Below are 21,869 nucleotides of genomic sequence, written 5' to 3' on the forward strand. Positions count from 1 at the left end.
TTTTTCGGTGATATGAAGTTGTATATTACTAGAGCCATATACTTGGAATCAAATGGCGTACTCAGTGTGAATAAATCGGGAAGACATCATTTTAATTTTCGACCATCCCACGAACTTCACCAGAGACTCGAGCCTGTTTGAATAAAGCAGAGGACCGAAGGTTTGTATATAATTACATTGTAAACATAATTTTTTTTAAATTGCAAGTAGAACGGAAACATAAAAACTACTACTGCTACTGCTACTACAACTTCTTTTTCTACTACTACTACTACTACTACTACTACTATTACTACTAGAACAACAACTACTATACTACTGCTACTACTTCTACTACTTTCACTAAAACAAAAACTACTACACTGCTGCTACTATTTCTACTACTATACTACTGCTGCTACTACTACTACTACTACTACTATTATTACTACTACGACTACTACTTCTATTACTACTACTACTGATATTACTGCTGCTACAACTGCTACTACTACTACTACTACTACTACTATTACTAGTACTACTACTACTGCTACCTCTATTACTACTACTACTACTAATACTACTACTACTACTACTATTACTACTACTGATAGTACCCTACTACTGCTATTATCACGTTCATTAGTTTTGCTATCATCATTTTTTAAATTAATATTGTCATTATTACCATTGGTATAATTATTATTGTTATTATTATTATCATTATTAATATTACTACAACTTCTACTACTACTCCTACTACTACTACTAGTAGTAGTAGTAGTAGTAGTAGTAGTAGTAGTAGTAGTAGTAGTTGTACTAGTATCATTAAACTCTAGAATTAAGCACTGAAAGGAATTTAACTTTTGCTGTGCGGACGGCACACATATTGCACACATTGCTCCACCAAGAAATATATATATATATGTGGTGGTAAATTAATTTTCTGTTTAGAGCATGAATCACCTATCTTAAATATCAAAGAATAATGGTGTACCACTTTTTAGAGAAATTGCCAATCCTGTACTGGATCTTTTCTCATGTTAGCATTAACACGATGCTAAACGAATGGGGAACAGAAACGTAAAATACTAAAACGGAGCACATTTATATTTGACAATATTTGTTTATTATTAGAATTCGATACAAAATTATTAATATATTTACGTAACATTACAAGGGGTATTAATTCCATACAATTTCAATGGTAAGCATTTTCTTATATAAAATAATAGTTAAAGAACAAAGGGCGTTTGAAAATCAAACAATGTTTATGTATCGGTAAGATCTCGAAATGAGCAAAACACCAAAAGTTACAGAAATACAAACCTCATCTAGATCCCTTTTGATTTTTGCTTCAAGCTCTCTGATATCCTCCATAGTCATCCCATACCACTCGTCCAGACTGCAGATGAGGGTCCGGTAGAAGTTCGTATAAATTCGAGTATGAGCCTGAAAATTTGAGATGATATGCACTAAGATTTGTCAATATTACCAGAGTGAAATCAGTATTCTGTTAACTTTCATGCGACATCGGTGCTATTCGAAGTAAAGAAAGTCCGAGGTGACGCTTCGAGGGGCATTGGGCCAAAGTACCCCCTCTTTTCTAAGTACCCCAAAAGTGTCCCTTATCGATTTTGATTAGTACACCTATTGAATTATCGTAAGCACACCATTTTACTTCGACAGGTGCCCTATTCTCATCTAATACGTGCCCCCAATTGAAATGAGAAGCCGTTTTATAATGGGAAATCCATAATCTCTACGGGAGCCTGCCAGTGGATGGTATTATACTGTGAGGTGGTCGAGAACTCGAAATCAATGACAGACAGATCCTGTGAGAGGGCCAAGCAAAGAGTCTTTATTAGTAGTAACCAGTAACAGGCACATTACATATCACTAATGCCGATAATCATGGAGATCATGCATTCTCCAAAACATGTCATGTTATCAAATATTAAACGAGTAAATTTGCCCTTTAAAAACCAAATGCCACAGTACAATATAGCTGAAACTCTCAACATTAACACAGGTAAATACCTGACCCAAATACTTAAACAACTAGAAGTAACAGTCGATATAAACCTCATATAAAGCAACACATTCATATATTTATCTTCCATACTTTTCTTACTTCCAAGCAAACTCCAATAATCTCCTGGTCTAACCCTAAACATTGCTCTTACTCCTATTATTCCATCTCAATTTAACATGTAACAATATTCTTTTATAGCAATCTGCGAAATAAGAAATAAGGTTTACAATGATAGAGGGCGCTAGAAACCCTGAAATGGCTACATAGTAATTAATACCCCCTAGCTTAGCAACCAAAATACAAACAACATGCAATACTTTTAAACACTCAACTTCTATTATAAGCACTTCTTTTCTATGCTCCCTACCGTTCTTACTGACTTCATTCCTAAACCAAGACTTATACTCATCACATCAATTAGAGCGTACCCTGGTCCTGGTCCTGGCCCTGGGACCAGGCACAACATTAGCGCGCACGCACTACACCCAATTTTGGTACCGCGCGTTCAACTTATTAGTGTACATAACCATGTACTACAATGTAAATGCATATAACAAATCAAAGCGCTAAGCATCACACAGTTTAACATTAAATCCTCGTTTCCAATATAATCATATCAACCCACATGATACATCAAAATAACTACTGAAATCGTTCTGACACAATACACATATGTACATAACAAATCTCTAGCATAACAGTATTAATATTTACTAAACATAACAGTGGTTCAAGTCCGGTCAACTCACCTGTGAGAGGGCCAAGCAAAGAGTGCCGGCTTGTCTTAGCACTCCGCCCTCTACAGGTCACATGGTAATTTCCTAACCCCTTACATCCTTCCCCACTTAAAACGTCATCGCCCTCGATGACCGAAGGAACAATATTTAAACCATCAACTACCAACTAACGTATAACAAATAATAACCTTGCCACTAAGGTAGCACGTGGCGACATAACACCTATATTAAACTGCACCATTACCTGTATCTTTCCACTACACAGCAGTCCCCTTTAAGAGTCATTGTGCAAGCTCGCAAAAACACAGTATACACTATAAATACATATATACAAATATAAAGACATCCCAACATGGCCAATTAACTGACTGTTACTAGCGTCGAGACGTCAAACCCAGCATAAACCGTCTCACCAAAAAGTTATCTCCCAACCTACAACTATGTTATCTATCGCCATTAAATTCGCACATAATGTCTATAAATCAGCGCTTCATGTCCAAATGTCAACCACGTATCACAAGCGGTAATTAAGTATAATGGAACCTCAATAAAAATGAATGGGGTGACCCAATGCTGGACGGATCCATACCCCTGGGTTGGGCAAAGGTACTGGTAAGGGTCCGGTCTGCTGTACCCAGCCGCCAGGTGGTTGCCCATAAGGTTGCCCAGGATGAGATGCCCACCCATCGGGATGGGGAAACGGTGGCGGTGCAGATGGTCCCCCTCTCGGTGCCCAACGTCTATATTGCTCTGTATACTGGGGGCCCTGTTCCCTGTCTTGACGAGCCCTGGTATCTTGAAGTCCTTGTCTCTTATGTGGACATTCCCGAGCATAATGTCCCCAACCGCTACAATTGAAGCATTGTACATTCTCTGCATTGCGAGCCAAGGGTGGTTTCAGCGATGTTGCTAGGTCGCTAACTGCTCCGACGACTCGATCGGCCAGTTCCTTTGCTGCCCGCATCATCTCTACTACATCTGGCCGGTTCGTCTGTGTTTGTACATGTAGCTGTGACTGGAAGGCCGTCTGGTGTACTGTTCCTGTGGAACTCTTGAAACGGGCCTCCTCCCGCTGCTCCTGTGGCTGCCGCCAGAATTTGTCATTAGTATTTTTAATTTTTGTTCATAGCACCACCTATTTTACATGTGCATCGCCCTTTAAGTAATTTCTCTTTGTTACTTAAGAAAGATTTACAGCGCATGCCTAGCGCGGGTCAATGTCAATAAAAGGCCTACAAACACATTTTTAGTACGCACGAGAAAATAGTTCCATACATTCAAGCATAAGAAATAAGTTATTATCATTAATTATGTACTGAAATGTAAAGTAATGTTCATTGAAATGCGAATAACATTGGTAAATTCTGTCAAAACTAAATCGTTGGTCGTTTTAAGTAAAATTCCAGTTGGACAAATTATTTGATATCCGTGTGCCGATAAGTTCGGTGAACGCGTTGACCCTTGGCTTTTCTGAATTACGACTTGGCCCAAGCAATACGTGTTTTGTGGGGTCTTCAAGAAACGCCAAAGTTTCAAAGTATATTTTGCTGCCCAAGGATGGAAAGGTCCTGCCAACGAGGTATGTTATGGCAGAAATGTATTTAGAACAATTTCATATTACTTACATGATCTATCAGTTTGTAATTTTGATACATTATAAGTGTTTTTTCATGTTGTGATTAGTAGCGTTCAGTGAGCTAGTTTTCCACACACGTGAGATTGTTTACATCTAACGCTAAATTATGGAAAGCCATTTGAATATTTCATGTTGAGTAATTATTCATGAATAAGAATTCTCTGTAAATCAGTAGCATATAAAACTTGCTTTTATATTCATAGTCTTAACTAGTATGCTCTTAATGCATGTTTATCAAATTTCTCGTAAGAGACTTGTAGCTCATATCATAAATGTTTTATCATGAACCCTTTTTATACTCATTCTGACAAATCATATCTGTATGAACAACTCTCGTTAAGAACATCTATCTGGTTTATTAACTCTTTAAATTGACAAGTAATCTGTATATTTACTTGTGTACATATATTTGTATCTTTCGCACGGTATTTATTATTCTGTGCTATTTTATATTTTTTATGTTCACAGTTTTCACGGCACTGTTCATCACTGTTACTTTGTTTTGACAATCGTTAAGTCAAATAAAGACATTCGTCACCAGAAAATGAACATCCGTTTCAACGTTGAGTTATTTTGATCCTGCGGCAGCAACAGTGAAAACTCGGATGGACATGACACCTGAGAAATCCATAATTGGATCAACTACTCAAGCCAAATATTTGATGTGATGTCTGGAACTGCATTCGTCCTCACCTGGCCACTAAGGAAGCTGACGAGGAACTCGGCAAGACACGGGCAATCAAACGGCTTGGAGGTTGATCATCGCTCAAGGATGTCAGGTTCATTTTCATCAAAATAATTGAAGATTGAAATCAAAGAAAGAACACTAGAACATTTATATGCGATTGAAATTTCTCGTTTGGAAACTTAAGCAATAAACAAGCTAAAGATTGATTTAGGCTTGCATATCAACTTCTCGAGAGAATTTCAGATTTAAAACCTTTAAGATCTCTAACAGAGTCTTGGTTCTTATCCCAGAATTGTAACAGCTATTTATTCTGATTTGTTTGGATAACGTAATTTAAAACAACATAAGACTTGATTCCCTTATGATGTTTGGGATTTAAATTTTTAACTAAGATTATAATTTTCTTAAAATACTTATCTAACGAGTGGAGATAAGTTTACAGAATTTGTTATGTGTATGTAACATCTCATCAAGAATAACCTTGTGTGTGCACTTATAGATGATTTTGAGACAAAATAACATGATCAAGTTCATTTGAAAGGATATTTTCTTATTAAGATTGAAAAAAATTCTAAACTAAAAAGAAACTGATTACCGATAGTGTTTTCCTTTAAGAACAAGGGAACAAAGGTCATAATAATTTGAAATTGATTAGAAATCGGGTTACCTTGTTGATATTGGAATTGATTTGGATTCATGATAATATCATTAATTCTATGCTACGTTTGATATTTTTATTATTTCAAAGCTTGAATGTATCGAATTGTATGTCCTGCGTAGCGCTGTGTTTTTATCGTGCCCGAATTGAGATTTGGGTTAAAGCAGTTATCTTTGCTATTTGTTATCAGCTACTGCCATTTGCTGTTACCAGCCCACTCCCACACGCCCATTTCTATTTCACTTCCAAACTTTGATTCAAATTCAAACTTCAAATTTCGGTCAAGATTATTTAAATTTGATCTCAAATACTGATTTTCTCGTTGGTTTATTTACCTCAAAAATATATCGTTCAATATGGAAGGGCAACAACCAACTGAAAATAACTTGACTACTGACTCGACTAACTTACCTCCTGAAACACTTCGCCGCTCCACTCGTCCTGTCAAATTGACAGAGAAAGCATTGCAGAATAAAGAAGACGACCTTCAAGGTAAGTTTTTTGTTGAACATATAGATTTGCATTCGATCATACAATCTACTCGAAATAGCTTATTGTCTCAAAACATTGATGGTGATAGCTTAGCAGTGAATAAGCTTGACATTACTGCTAGGCTCAATTCTTTGAAGGAGATATTTGTTGAGCTAAAAAGGCTCAATGAAGACTCCATTGATGATGAGGTTATTGAGGCAATGGATGAATCTTCTATTTCTGTTCGTAATATCTTATCGGATATTGATAAGGTATCCAACATGTCTTCTTCTAGACAACCATCAATTCGGTTGGCGCACTCAACACAATCACGACTCTCGAGGACATCTTCCAGATCGTCACGACGAGTTGCAGTCGCAGCAGAAGCCGCTGCATTACAAGAAGAGCTTACAGCCCAGAAGCTTCAAAATGAACGGGAAAAGGAGCTCGAAAGAATGGAACTTGAGGAAGAAATGAGGAGGAAGCAAGTAGTTTTCAAAATGTCCGAGCTGAAAAGACAACTAGAAGAGGAAAGACTACAAGGCAAGCTCAAGGCACAAGAAGCAATTATGAGAGTCTACGATGAAGAAGATGGAACCAGCACAGTCTCTTCTTCATCCTCGCGTAGAGGTAAAACTGTTGTCAAAAAGATCGAAGATCAGCCAAATCCAACTGATGTGATCCCAAGGGCATCTCCCAAGTTAGAAAGCAAATTGATTGATGAACCAGCCTCCATCGTGTCACAGCAAGCGCAAGTAGTGCTTGATCCCCAAGCTCCGATGTTCCAGCCAAGATCACCAGTTTTAGATCTCGCTGATGCCTTGGCTCAGAGTCGTCTACCCGTTCCGGAGCCGCCAATATTCACTGGAGACCCACTCCAATATCCAGATTGGGTGTCGGCTTTCACTACTCTGGTAGAGCGAAGAGGCATCCCTCCTGGTGAAAAAATTCACTACCTTCGAAGGTATCTTGGTGGTCCAGCAAAGGAGGCAGTCAGTGGCTACTTTCTCCTGAGGTCAGAAAATGCATTTGAGCAAGCAAAGAGCACCCTTCAAAAGAGGTTTGGCAATCCATTTGCTATTGCTGAAGCCTTTCGGACAAAGTTGGATGTGTGGCCCAAGATAACCAGCAAGGATCACAATGGGCTGCAGCGGTTTGCAGACTTCCTTCAACAGTGTCTGGTAGCCAAGGCTGAGATTGTCGATCTCAACATTCTGGATGATATACGAGAGATCAACCGAATGGTTGCTCGACTACCAGATCATATCGTCCATAGATGGAATCGCTCGGTGGCACAGACAAAAAGGGAGCGACTTTGTTATCCTAGGTTTGCTGACTTCGTTTCTTTCATTTGGAACGAAGCAGACATTGCTAATGATCCTCTGCTCACTGTGGATGTTGGCAAGACTAGAGAGAGAAAACAGGAAACCGCAGTCTCAAAACGGGTAACCCTCTCTACGTCTGGCTCAACTTCACAGAAGCAATGTCTGTTGTGCAAGAGACAAAATCATTCCCTGAATGACTGTCGGGAATTCCTTCGGAAAGACATGTCCCAGAGAAAGGATTTCATCAAAAATGAAAGACTTTGCTATGGCTGTCTTGAAAAAGGCCATATGTCTAAATATTGCCAAAGCAGACTGGTCTGCAAGAAGTGCAGTAAAAGGCATCCAAGCTGCCTTCATGAGGACCAAAGAGATTCGAACAAGGCCAACTTGGCATCAAGCCAACCGAAGGAAGCTCAAACCGCATCGACCTCAAATCCTCAAGCTGTAACGCACAAAGTACAAGGCGATGAACGTAGTGACCTTACATCAATGATTGTGCCTGTGTACCTTTCTAGTACAGAGAGGCCTGACAAGGAGGTTCTAGTGTATGCACTACTAGACTCCATGTCAAACACCACCTTCCTTTCCGAAGATGTCGGCCAAGACCTGGATGTACAATCCCAGCCTGCCACATTGTCGTTGACAACTTTGACAGATGAGATATCGATCTCAACCTTCAAGTATGACAATCTTCGTGTCAGAGGTTTTTATTCCTCGGAGAAAATTCGTCTACCCTCCACATTTACTAGGCAGTCTATCCCTCTGGACGACAGTCATATCCCGACTCCAGAAACTGCCTCCAAGTGGCCTCATCTCGTGTGTGTGCAGGATATGATAGCGCCAAAACAAGACTGTCCTGTCGGTCTTCTGATTGGCTACAATTGTGCACAGGCCCTTGCTCCTCTGACGTCAGTCCGAGGCCAAAATGGTGAGCCGTATGCTGTCCAAACAGACCTTGGTTGGAGTATTGTTGGAGGTCAGTCTGACTTGTCCAACAGCTTCGATTCGTTTGGCCACACATACAGGACAGTCAGCATGAAGGTAGAGGCCCCGATCGATATCAAGAAGGTGACATTCGCTTACCAGTCTCCCTTAAAGGAAGCGACTGCATCGGATTTCCTTCAGCTCATGGAAAGGGACTTCCAAGAAGCTGAACAAGCTGATGCAATGTCACAAAATGACAAAAAATTCATTCAAGTTGTCACCGAAGGTTTACGCCAGAGAGAGGATGGGTTCTATGAGATGCCTCTTCCATTCAAGAAAGGACCGCCATCTCTTCCGAACAATCGACAGGCTGCTTTGGGTCGATTAGCAGGTCTCAAGAAACAGTTCCTGAAGAAACCTGAATATCACAGTCACTACAAGGTATTCATGAAGGAGATCCTGGCACGCGGTGATGCAGAGATGGTCGGTGATAGTAGTGACAAAGGCTTGTGGTATATTCCTCACCATGGGGTATATCACCCTAAGAAGCCTGGCAAGGTCAGGGTTGTATTCGATTGTAGCGCCAGGTATCTTGGGACAAGCCTCAATGACCATCTCCTGCAAGGCCCTGACTTGATTAATCCTCTCATCGGTGTCCTGTTGAGATTTCGCCAAGGTCCTGTGGCATTCATGTGCGATGTGGAGAAGATGTACCACCAGTTTAAGGTTGCAGATCCACATCAAAACTATCTGCGTTTCTTGTGGTGGGAGGATGGGGATCTCTCCAAGACCCCAGTAGATCATAGGATGAAGGTCCACCTCTTTGGGGCAACCTCATCTCCGGGCTGTGCCAACTTTGGCCTAAAACAGATTGCGGAGGACCACAAGAAACTCGGTGACCGTGCAGCCAACTTCCTCAAGAGGAACTTTTATGTCGATGATGGCCTAAAAAGCATGTCTTCTGAACAGGAAGCAGCTGTGCTAATCAAGGATGCAACTCAAATGTGTGCTAAAGGCAATTTACGTCTGCACAAATTTGTGTGCAATAGCAAGGACGTAACCAGCACCATTCCAAAATCGGAACGTGCCACTGTCACAAATGCAAGTGTTCAGCTAGGTGAACAAACCTCACCAATCGAAAGAGCTCTTGGGCTTCAGTGGTGCGTCAGTTCTGATGAGTTCTGCTTCCGACTTACTCTGAAGGATCAACCCCTCACTCGACGAGGTATTCTAGCTACAGTTGCGTCTGTATATGATCCCCTTGGTCTCATTGCACCAGTTGTCCTTGCTGGCAGAATGATTCTGCAGGAAATGTGCAAACAAAAGATGGATTGGGATCATCCCGTTCCTGACTATCTTCGGACAAGATGGGAAATATGGAGACAGGAGATCCTGAAGCTAGAAACTGCAAAGATTCCTCGCTGCTTCCAGCCCAAAGATTTCGGAGAGGCTGAGGAAGTGGAATTGCACCACTTCTCAGATGCCTCATTATCTGGATATGGACAATGTTCATATGTCAGATTACGAAATCAAAGGGGACAAGTCCACTGCTCTCTTGCCATGGCAAAGGCGAGAGTAGCACCGCTCAAGCAGTCTACCGTCCCCAGACTTGAGCTTCAGGCAGCAACCTTATCGGCCAAGGTTGCAAAAATACTGAATAAGGAGCTAGACTACAGCTCAGTCAAGAATATCTTCTGGACCGACTCCAAGGTTGTTCTGGGTTACCTGTACAACCAGTCTAAGCGCTTCCACATGTTCGTTGCGAACAGAGTGGATTGTATTCTGAGAACCACAAGTTGTAGTCAGTGGAATTATGTTACTAGCGGTGATAATCCAGCTGACCACGCATCACGTGGACTGACAACAGAGGAACTTCTTTCGTCAAACTGGTTAGGAGGACCAGACTTCCTTTGGGAAAGTGAAGTTGCTAAGCAAGATGTCACACTAGAGGTTTCTCCTGACGACGTTGAAGTGAAGTCTTCGACAGTACATACAGTAATGTCAAAGACCAAGATTTCAACCTTTACGTCATTTGAAGATAGGTTGAACCGCTTCGCCATGTTGGACAGCGCTATTAGAGCGGTAGCTGTACTAGTGAGGTGTTGTTACAGGCGCAAGGGACATGACATAGATGATGTTGAGATCAAAAGAGTCGCTGAGAGAAATCTCCTGCATGCTGTCCAGAAAGAAGCCTTCTGTGATGAAAGACAGCAAATCAAATCTGACAAACATGCTGTGTCAAAATCTAGCCGCCTGAGTCAATTAGATCCATTTCTTGACAAACAAGACCTCCTACGGGTGGGAGGACGCATGAAGAGGTCTGAAATGGTGTATGGAGTTAAGCACCCTATTATCCTTCCGAAGGGTAGTAGACTTTCCATGCTTGTCGCACTTCACTATCATGCGAAGATTTCTCACCAAGGTAGAAATATGACCATCAACGCAATCAGATCAAGTGGATACTGGATCATCGGTTGCAGAAGCATTGTCTCATCTCTGATCGGCACATGCACCCATTGCATTAGACTAAGAGGCAAGTTGGGTGGACAGAAGATGGCTGACCTTCCATGTGAACGACTTGAGCCATCGCCCCCTTTCACTTATTGCGGTCTGGACTGTTTTGGTCCATTTGTAATCAAAGAAGGGCGCAAAGAGCTCAAGCGCTATGGCCTCATCCTGACATGCATGGCAATGAGAGCCATTCATGTGGAAGTATTGGATGACATGTCATCCGATGCATTCATCAACGGACTGAGATGTTTCATTGCTATTCGAGGAAACGTAAGGCGGATTCAGTGTGACCAGGGCTCCAATTTTGTTGGAGCCAAGCATGAACTGAAACAAGCTCTCCGTGAGATGGATGCGGACCATGTCGCCCGCAATCTTCTGGAGCAGAACTGTGAGTTCAAAATGAATCCTCCTTCCTCTAGCCATATGGGAGGTGTATGGGAGAGACAAATAAGAAATGTGCGCAATGTTCTCAATGGATTATTGGAACAGTGCGGAACGCAGTTGAATGTCTCCTCTCTACGGACATTTCTCTATGAGGCCATGGCTATCGTAAACAGCCGTCCATTGAGTGTGGATAACCTGGAAAGTCCTGATGGTCCTCTTCCGTTGACTCCCAATCATGTTCTGACCATGAAATCCGGTCTTATACTGCCTCCACCTGGAAGCTTTGAAAGGGAGGACATCTATCTCCGCAAAAGATGGCGTCGAGTCCAATACTTGACACAGTTGTTCTGGACACGATGGCAGAAGGAGTACCTGCACACGCTTCAACCAAGAAAAACTTGGACTGAAAAGAAGACCAATGTGCACGTAGACGACATAGTACTCTTGAAAGATGAAGCCATTTGTCGGACAGATTGGAGAGTTGCGAGGGTCATGGAAACAATGTCCAGTGATGATGGTCTAGTCCGGAAGGTGCGACTTCTCATGGCGACCCCAGACTTGGACAAAAAAGGTAAGCCAGTAAATAAGAGGACAACTCTTGAAAGGCCAGTACACAAACTGGTAGTTTTGATCCGCAGCACCGACAAGGCGATTGAAGACTAAGCTTGACTTTAATAGCTGACATTCACTTTTACCCAGACAAATGGCTTTGACTAACCTGGACTTTCATCCTGCCCTGACATTCTAAGAAATATTTTCTCAATTTGGGGAAGACCATTTGTATTTATAAATTTTGCAAGTCGGTCAATTCCTTGTTTTGTTTCAAATAGATAGTTTTGTTGTTTGAAAAATCAGTTAGATGATTTGGGTGGGAGTGTGGCTGCCGCCAGAATTTGTCATTAGTATTTTTAATTTTTGTTCATAGCACCACCTATTTTACATGTGCATCGCCCTTTAAGTAATTTCTCTTTGTTACTTAAGAAAGATTTACAGCGCATGCCTAGCGCGGGTCAATGTCAATAAAAGGCCTACAAACACATTTTTAGTACGCACGAGAAAATAGTTCCATACATTCAAGCATAAGAAATAAGTTATTATCATTAATTATGTACTGAAATGTAAAGTAATGTTCATTGAAATGCGAATAACATTGGTAAATTCTGTCAAAACTAAATCGTTGGTCGTTTTAAGTAAAATTCCAGTTGGACAAATTATTTGATATCCGTGTGCCGATAAGTTCGGTGAACGCGTTGACCCTTGGCTTTTCTGAATTACGACTTGGCCCAAGCAATACGTGTTTTGTGGGGTCTTCAAGAAACGCCAAAGTTTCAAAGTATATTTTGCTGCCCAAGGATGGAAAGGTCCTGCCAACGAGGTATGTTATGGCAGAAATGTATTTAGAACAATTTCATATTACTTACATGATCTATCAGTTTGTAATTTTGATACATTATAAGTGTTTTTTCATGTTGTGATTAGTAGCGTTCAGTGAGCTAGTTTTCCACACACGTGAGATTGTTTACATCTAACGCTAAATTATGGAAAGCCATTTGAATATTTCATGTTGAGTAATTATTCATGAATAAGAATTCTCTGTAAATCAGTAGCATATAAAACTTGCTTTTATATTCATAGTCTTAACTAGTATGCTCTTAATGCATGTTTATCAAATTTCTCGTAAGAGACTTGTAGCTCATATCATAAATGTTTTATCATGAACCCTTTTTATACTCATTCTGACAAATCATATCTGTATGAACAACTCTCGTTAAGAACATCTATCTGGTTTATTAACTCTTTAAATTGACAAGTAATCTGTATATTTACTTGTGTACATATATTTGTATCTTTCGCACGGTATTTATTATTCTGTGCTATTTTATATTTTTTATGTTCACAGTTTTCACGGCACTGTTCATCACTGTTACTTTGTTTTGACAATCGTTAAGTCAAATAAAGACATTCGTCACCAGAAAATGAACATCCGTTTCAACGTTGAGTTATTTTGATCCTGCGGCAGCAACAGCTCCCTCCTAATGGCAACCTCCCTGAGTTCCCGGAATTGAACTGTTGTTCCCCCCTCATATCTATCTTGGAGGGTGTTCCTAAGATATCGGTCGCCGATTCCCTCGATAAACTGTTCAGCTAGGGTGGCTTCTGGTTCCGAATATAGTCGGCCACTCCAGCTCGTGAGGCGGAGAAAACGGTTTTCAAGGTCCAACGCAAAATCTCTGACGCTTTCTCCTTCTTGCTGCTTCCTCTCCAGGAATAGTCGTTGGAGCTCCCCCACCGGGACATGGTCCGCATACGAGTCCTGAATGTACGAGAGGATATCTGCGATGCCTTTCCCCTCTCTAATTAGCGACTTCACCTCCATCTTCGGTCCATCTTTGAGATAATCTAGGATGAATGCCCCTTGTTGTTGGTCAGGAATGGCGTACTTGGCGAAAGCACTCCTCATGGAGTTGACAAAATCTGCAACCTCTCCTGGCCGGCCTCCAAATGTGGGCAGCTTTCTTTCAGGTGCCATAATAATCTGGGGTGGGGGGCGGGACAACAACTTTTCCAACTGTCCTTGGACACTATCCCTGTTGTCCTCTTTAGGTTGGAGAAGTGGCCGGTAGACATGACCCCACTCCCCTATTGGATGGATCTCCCCCCCGATAGCAGGTACAACTACCTCCATCCCGTCTGTGTCTAAATACAACAGCCCCTTGGCCTTGGGGAAATTGGTTTGTAATGCTTCTAGGCTAAGGGGCCCATCAGTACCCGTCAAAGGAAATTTTAATTTCCTTCCCCCCTCTTCAATCCTAACGTACAAAGCCATATCAGCGAGTATCAACAAAAAAATTAACAAGCTATGTTCCAATTGCATACAAGAACTTTCCTAATATATATCTTAGTCTCAAAAACTTCGATTTAAATCATGAAATATATTCACTTAGAAATTAGTCCTTTAAACTATAACACCTTCCGAAGGATTTCAATATCAATAACCAAGGTACTATATCACATGTTCCAAACCAACTTCAAAAAAATAAATCTATTGAATCTAAACATTCTCAAAACTTGACCGACTCTCAAATTTCCAATAACATCAATATCAAGAATAATTAATTACCTTTCCATAAAAGTAATACTCTTCAACCACATCTACTCACTTCAGTTAAAAACATTTTCCCCAATACCTACATGTAGCAATATCAATCTTTAATAAAAACAACTATCTTAAAACTTAAAATACATTCTTAAAGTAAGTTCTCGAAGCAAGTTCTTGAAGCAATGTTCTTTCACCACCTTGCCATGCACATCGTCGTCGCTCTATCACTCATTGCTAAATTATGTTCAATGTGTCCAGGCTAACTATTATCGTTCCACGACTATTATTCAATGAACAGCACTCCTTCTAAAACTATACGAGTTCTTGACGTACATATCTACTTGACTCTTTGCGAGGTCTTCCGGGCATGGTCTTGTCACCCTCGTCGATGATGTTGCTGTTGCACACGCCGCCGTCCACTTGGGTTCGAATCCCATCCTCGTCGCCAGTTGTGAGGTGGTCGAGAACTCGAAATCAATGACAGACAGATCCTGTGAGAGGGCCAAGCAAAGAGTCTTTATTAGTAGTAACCAGTAACAGGCACATTACATATCACTAATGCCGATAATCATGGAGATCATGCATTCTCCAAAACATGTCATGTTATCAAATATTAAACGAGTAAATTTGCCCTTTAAAAACCAAATGCCACAGTACAATATAGCTGAAACTCTCAACATTAACACAGGTAAATACCTGACCCAAATACTTAAACAACTAGAAGTAACAGTCGATATAAACCTCATATAAAGCAACACATTCATATATTTATCTTCCATACTTTTCTTACTTCCAAGCAAACTCCAATAATCTCCTGGTCTAACCCTAAACATTGCTCTTACTCCTATTATTCCATCTCAATTTAACATGTAACAATATTCTTTTATAGCAATCTGCGAAATAAGAAATAAGGTTTACAATGATAGAGGGCGCTAGAAACCCTGAAATGGCTACATAGTAATTAATACCCCCTAGCTTAGCAACCAAAATACAAACAACATGCAATACTTTTAAACACTCAACTTCTATTATAAGCACTTCTTTTCTATGCTCCCTACCGTTCTTACTGACTTCATTCCTAAACCAAGACTTATACTCATCACATCAATTAGAGCGTACCCTGGTCCTGGTCCTGGCCCTGGGACCAGGCACAACATTAGCGCGCACGCACTACACCCAATTTTGGTACCGCGCGTTCAACTTATTAGTGTACATAACCATGTACTACAATGTAAATGCATATAACAAATCAAAGCGCTAAGCATCACACAGTTTAACATTAAATCCTCGTTTCCAAAATAATCATATCAACCCACATGATACATCAAAATAACTACTGAAATCGTTCTGACACAATACACATATGTACATAACAAATCTCTAGCATAACAATATTAATATTAATTACTAAACATAACAGTGGTTCAAGTCCGGTCAACTCACCTGTGAGAGGGCCAAGCAAAGAGTGCCGGCTTGTCTTAGCACTCCGCCCTCTACAGGTCACATGGTAATTTCCTAACCCCTTACAATACAAAATATGCTTACGAAGTACGAAGTTTAGTCAGTGCCCATAGTGATAATGCACGCGCCCGCAGGGCAAGTGCGTTATCGACATCGCACTGACTAGACTGAGTGCAGACTCTGGAACTGCCCTAACACACAAGCGAAACATTGCATTATTTGTTTTATAAGACGGATCAGCAATACATTCTTACTATAGTCTAGATCTAGAGTATATATATATATTGACAATGACAATTATGCACAAATTAAATTTGGCTGAATAACGCGAAATAGATATCGGCAGGTATCGAGTGTGTGTTGCACGTTGGGAAAACTAATGCACGCCCACGTGTTGTCAATTATTGACCAATCGGATTGCTTAGATTATACAACCCATCTCATAAATCTGGTTATAACATCGCGTCTCTATGTATCCTACATGCCATAGACTGGATTTATATCTTTGATTTAACCAGGCTGCCCTATTAAAGGCGCTGTAAGGAATTACTTCCCACCAAGCACCCACTCACTACACCCGGATTGAGAGTGGCAAAAGACATTTAGTGCCGGACAGGGACCCGAAGAGCAATCAATTTGATACAAAGTCCGGCGACGTGTCCACTAGATCTCGACACCTCTAATCAAAGGACACTTCGCCCCCCCCCCCATTTATCAATCCCTAGACACGCCGCTGGGTTTCCCATGAGATTATGCCTAGGTCACATTTGCTCTACGGCTAGGAGACGGCAGCCGTACGCCCCCGAAGTCGAGAATTACTTGCGTTGGCCGCAGAGAATCTGCGGTCGCCTCAGGGTCACCCTAGGGCGTATTCCTATCTTATGAGGAAAGGAGGTTCGGCGTAGCGATTATATACGCCGTAGCCATGCTGTATAGTGGTTCCACGTCGACCGTACGTCGGGCGTACGGTGTCCTTGCGTTTTTATATACTTTATTTATTTATTTTTTAATTTTTTTTTTGGATTTTATTTCTGCATTTTTTCCAAATACAATATAACTGAATTACAAAGAACATAAAAATGTAAGGTATAATACAACATAAACAAACAATAATTTCTTCATGTCAAAATGTTTTTTTTACATAATATATGTACATAAAACATACGCTGTCGCTCATAAAGTTGGAATATTTTTGTTTAACCCCAATTTATGGAATTATTTTTAAAATAATTTAAAAATAATACATCTAGATAAAAGTATACATTCTTAGATTTTATTGAATAATAATTTGACAATGTGTGTTTTGCGTGACTGCTAAAGCATGTGTATGCTACTATGCTTTTCAACTAGGGGACCTACGCCCTTAAGTCATAAATGAAAGTAATGAGGATTAATGTTCCACAAAAGAGCACTAATATAGCACATCGACACGGTTTTGATCCTGGGGCCTCGCAGTTACGAGGCCATTGCTTTGTCACTGAACCACGACTGTACGCAGCGGGGGCTAGGGTAGGGGGCAGTTTCCATAAATAAAATAAAACAAAGAAAATGCAATAAATTTTCAATAATTTATTGCATTTTATCCCGGTCCCGAACATAAAAATATTCTCTGGACGGCCATGCATTATGGCTCAAGGCATGGGCACACAAAGGATTTGTTTAGGTTGGGGACCGGGGTAAAATGCAATAAATTATTGAAAATTTATTGCATTTTCTTTTCTTTTTTTAAATTTATGGAAACTGTCCCCTACCCTAGCCCCCGCTGCGTACAGTCATGGTTCAGTGACCAAGCAATGGCCTCGTAACTGTGAGGCCATAGGATAAAAACCGTGTCGATGTGCTATATTAGTGCCCTTTTGTGGGGCATTAATCCTCATTACTGGCATTTATGACTTAAGGGCGTATGTCCCCTAGTTAATAAGCATAGTAGCATACACATGCTTTAGCAGTCACGCAAAACACACATTGGCAAATCATTTTTCAATAAAATCTGAGAATGTATACTATTATCTTGGTCTATTATTTTTAAATTAATTTAAAAATAATTCCATAAATTGGGGTAAAACAAAAATATTCCAACTTTATGAGCGACAGTGTAACTTATTATTGCCATAACATATTATCATAAATTTAAAGTATTATCCGAACTATTCTGTTGGAAAAGTGCAGGAGACCGCAATCATAAGCAAAGCTTGACAAGGATGGCGGCCTCAAAACCCCCCCCCCCAAAAAAAAAAATAAAAAATAAAAATAAAAATAAAAAATAAAAAATCTTAAGGTAAAACTTAAAATGAAAAAGTGTTTAAACGATCTTTGTGTATGAGTTGGTGAGTGTGTTGTGCAAGTATGTATAAGTGTGTGTGCGTGTGTTTGTGCGTGCGTGTGTACGCGAGCGTGCGTGTTTGTATGTGTTTGTAACGAATAGTGGAAGCGCACGTAGCTCTGTGTGGTATAGTGGAAACAAATACAGCCTTTACAATAAAGGAAACTAAGAATAATCCAGGGGTGAAGCGGTAGAATCAGTCTGGCCGCACGGTCGCCGCATGGTCCCCCTTCGACCGCCTTGCGCGCACCTTGCGGCTACCTTGCGTCTGCCTTAGTATTGTTCAAAGACCTAGGACCTCCGCAGGGACGCCCTAAGGCGACCGTGCGTCATCACTTCAAAGGCCGTACGGCAGCCGCAGATTTTCTGTCCCCACAAATTAAAAATACGCCGTGCGGCTAACTTATGTGTCCGCTACCGTATGTCACCTTGGGAATGCTGCGGCGCCCCTGTAATTGCTATTGGCCGTAGATATCTTAGACCGCACGGCCCCCGCGGCAAATGTGACCTAGGCATTATGCATTGGTGGCAATTATCGCCTCTTTAATCTTTGAAGGTGTCATTTATTAAATGTGGCTATCTTACCCTGCTGATGTCTTTCTGAACCTTTTCTTGCAGCCCGAACCACTTGAATTCAATTTCCATAAATATGTACACCGTCAGGAACTTTGTTTCAGTGTCCTGAAGAAGAAAAATGAAAGAAAATACGATATTTAATACGTCATATCAACGAAAAACTTAGGAGAGAAAGAAAGAGAGAGAGAGAGAGAGAGAGAAAAGGTGAAAGAAAGAAAGAGAGAGAGAGAGAGAATAAGTAAAAGAGTGGATGAGAGAGAGGGATAGAAAAGAAAGAGAGAGAGAGGGAGAGAGTAAGTGAAAGAGTGGGTGAGAAAGAGAGAGAGAGAGAGAGTGTGTAAAAAAGAGAGCAAAAGAGAGAGAGAGAGATAGAGGGAGAAAGAGTTAGTGAGAGAGTGGGTAAGAGAAAGAGAGAGAGAGAGAGAGAGAGAGAGAGGAGAAGTGAATGTAACAAGAGAATGAATAGGGATAAATACTGAAAAAGAAGTAGAGGAAGGTGAAACAATAGAAAAAAGAGGGGGAAAAGAAGAAGAAGAAGGAGAAAGAAAGGAAAAGAAGAAAAAGAATGAGAAGATAAACGGAGAGAGAGACAGAGAGAGAGAGAGAGAGAGAAAGCGTGAGACGTTTACCTTCCAGTCAGCTGTCAGAGGTCCACGACTTATTTTTTCCAGACGGAACTTAATCGGGTCCGTATCTTCTGAGTAATCCTGTACAAAGAAAGGAGCAACAATGTTTTTTATGATTTTTCGCTGGATTTCTAACAAAAAAACCAAGATCAAAGAATATTACTTACTCAAATATCCTGGAAACCAAATTTAAAATTGTTCAATATTAGAATTAAATTTAATTCTATGACACAATGTGATGATATCGATTGTTTCAATGAGACAAATTTATTGAGGAAATAACAAATTCCCTAGTAATAGAAAGACAGTTACTTTTCATTATACTCCTCATAGAACGAGAAGTAGTAGCACACACATGCTTTAGCAGTTACGCAAATTATTATTCAATACCATCTGAGAATGTATACTATTATCTAGATCTATTAGGAATAGATCATTGTCAATATCCTTCCATAAATTGAGGTAAAAATAATTATTCCACCTTTATGACCAACAGTGTATATATTATACATACAATTAGGTACATATGTAAGTACATGTATATCGGAATTGAATACATTCAGATATGTTTATGGTGATATAGTTTTTGTTTCGTTTACCGTTTGGCTCACTTGATCATTTACGATGTCGATTTTAATTGTCAATGTCTTCGCCCTTTTCTCGTCATCGAGGTTGAACACCTTCAAAAGTAACAAAAGTAAACCTCAATTTCCATTACAATATCCTAAAAAAGCACCTCTCTTTAAGTAGGGAAAATCGCGAGTCGAAGATGTTTTGTTATTACGACAATGATATGAAGGCAGAGGTTGAAACAAGGGACACATTTAGGAAACGGTAAAGAAGTTAGGAGGATTCCATCATGTTAATACAATATCCGATGAGCTCTCAATTTCTACCTTGTAATTAGCTAACAAAATAAAGTCGATAACGTCTCTCTCTCTCTCTCTAAGTGCCATATCGTTTGTCTTTGGCAATCATGCTGTTCTACAACACTCGGCTTCTAGCCTTCTGTGTTAGTACCACTCCCAGTTCTTTCACTCCTCTCTCTCTTCCGACAATTTCTGCAGACTGTCCATCCAAAGTATCCTCCTTCTTCCCCTACTCCTTCTTCCCATAATTCTCCCTGTCAGAGCAAGATTCTCTAGGCCTTCTTACGTGTAACGTGACCCATGAACTTCAACTGCCTAATCAACATCTCACGTACCATTTTCCTTTGCACTCCAGCTCGTGTAAGAACTTCCTTATTACTAACTTTGTCAGTCCAGGGGATTTTCATCATTCTTCTTAAAAACCACATTTCGCAACTTTCCAAACGCTTTTAAGTATCAGAGGCTAAAGTCCATGTTTCACTTCCATACATAAGTACCGGGTAGATGTAACAATTCAATACTCTTATTCTGGTCCTCATACTCATTGTTCGATTTGTCAGAATTTTGCCTAACTTTGGAAATGCAGATTTAGCGAGAGCTATCCTTCTCTTGATCTCTGTCTCACATCTGGCATCCTCGGTGATCATGGTGCTGAGGTAGTTAAATGAGGAGACTTGTTTAATAATCTGTTCTTTCAGGTTCTAGTTACATAACGTATCATTCATCAAAATTACACTGTACTTGGGTTTTATTAAAAAACACCACCAGAACAAAAGGCTCCTACAGAAAACTACGGGTCTTGTTGCCATGCTCCGAATGAGCAATTATATACTTACGTTTTCCTCAGTTGCTTTGTCATTGTCCTTGAATATTTTCTGAACGTCAACGTGAAATCCATCTTTCATGTAATCTGGATTCTGTTTTCGTAAAAATGAAAAAATAAAAAAATAAACCTATCAATAGTGTCTGACGGTGAAATCTAGCAAGTAAACGGGTTTCCTTGCATAATTTGAATACTAAGACACTGCTAACGTTTACAGTTTAAAGATAGGACATACATGACATATTTATAATTCCTGCAAAGTTCTACAGAATTTGATGTTGGCTGCAAAAGGGTTATAGTATCTTTAAGGAACACAACTGATACTTGTCTTATATATACAGGAAAAGTAAACGTAAAAGGAATACTCTACGGTATCTTCTACACTCTCTTTTTCATTAATGGCGTTTTGCAATTCAAAAGTTGAATAAGACCGGTGCCCAGTCTCCCCCTTCCCCAACCCACGATGCCGATGTCCCGCAATGCTTGGAGACCCATACCATTATACAGATATTCTCATCTATTTAACACCCCTCATATATACAATGAAAAGGGCAGCTCAGATATTCACAGTGATCGAGGGTTTGCCTCAAAGTAACATCTGAGCAAATTATTGTCTTGTTTATGAAGAAATGAACTATGTTGGAAAGAAAGTTTATTCTTATACATTAGTTAACTAGGAGGTACGTATAACTTTATGTTTATATTGCTACACTATTTTCACCATGAACTGCAGAATTAGC

General features: G+C 40.2%; 3 protein-coding genes across 3 annotated transcripts in view; 1 reads left to right on the forward strand and 2 right to left on the reverse strand.

The window, feature by feature from the left end:
* LOC115922639 (phosphatidylinositol transfer protein alpha isoform-like) lies at positions 1–18,912 on the reverse strand. The gene is made up of 3 exons (XM_030981886.1): positions 18,821–18,912; positions 1,312–1,434; positions 1–133 (listed from the first exon to the last, which is right to left on the reverse strand). The coding sequence occupies exons 1-3, from the start codon at positions 18,878–18,880 to the stop codon at positions 92–94; spliced, it is 225 nt and encodes a 74-aa protein (XP_030837746.1). The 5' UTR covers positions 18,881–18,912; the 3' UTR covers positions 1–91.
* LOC115922638 lies at positions 5,676–13,332 on the forward strand. The gene is made up of 2 exons (XM_030981885.1): positions 5,676–12,726; positions 13,252–13,332. Exon 1 carries the CDS (start codon positions 6,093–6,095, stop codon positions 12,012–12,014), a length of 5,922 nt encoding a protein of 1,973 aa, XP_030837745.1. The 5' UTR covers positions 5,676–6,092; the 3' UTR covers positions 12,015–12,726; positions 13,252–13,332.
* The window catches only part of LOC115918057 (phosphatidylinositol transfer protein alpha isoform-like), a 9,751-nt gene continuing 6,790 nt past the window's right edge, over positions 18,909–21,869 (reverse strand). Inside the window, exons 5-8 of the mRNA XM_030981380.1 lie at positions 21,143–21,223; positions 20,037–20,117; positions 19,428–19,518; positions 18,909–18,916 (exon numbers count right to left, since the gene is read on the reverse strand). Coding sequence (XP_030837240.1) covers positions 18,909–18,916; positions 19,428–19,518; positions 20,037–20,117; positions 21,143–21,223 — 261 coding nt within the window. The remainder of the gene's footprint in view (positions 18,917–19,427; positions 19,519–20,036; positions 20,118–21,142; positions 21,224–21,869) is intronic.

This window comes from Strongylocentrotus purpuratus, unplaced genomic scaffold, assembly GCF_000002235.5.
Source record: "Strongylocentrotus purpuratus isolate Spur 01 unplaced genomic scaffold, Spur_5.0 spur5_scaffold_12, whole genome shotgun sequence".
NCBI classification, from domain to species: Eukaryota; Metazoa; Echinodermata; class Echinoidea; order Camarodonta; family Strongylocentrotidae; genus Strongylocentrotus; species Strongylocentrotus purpuratus.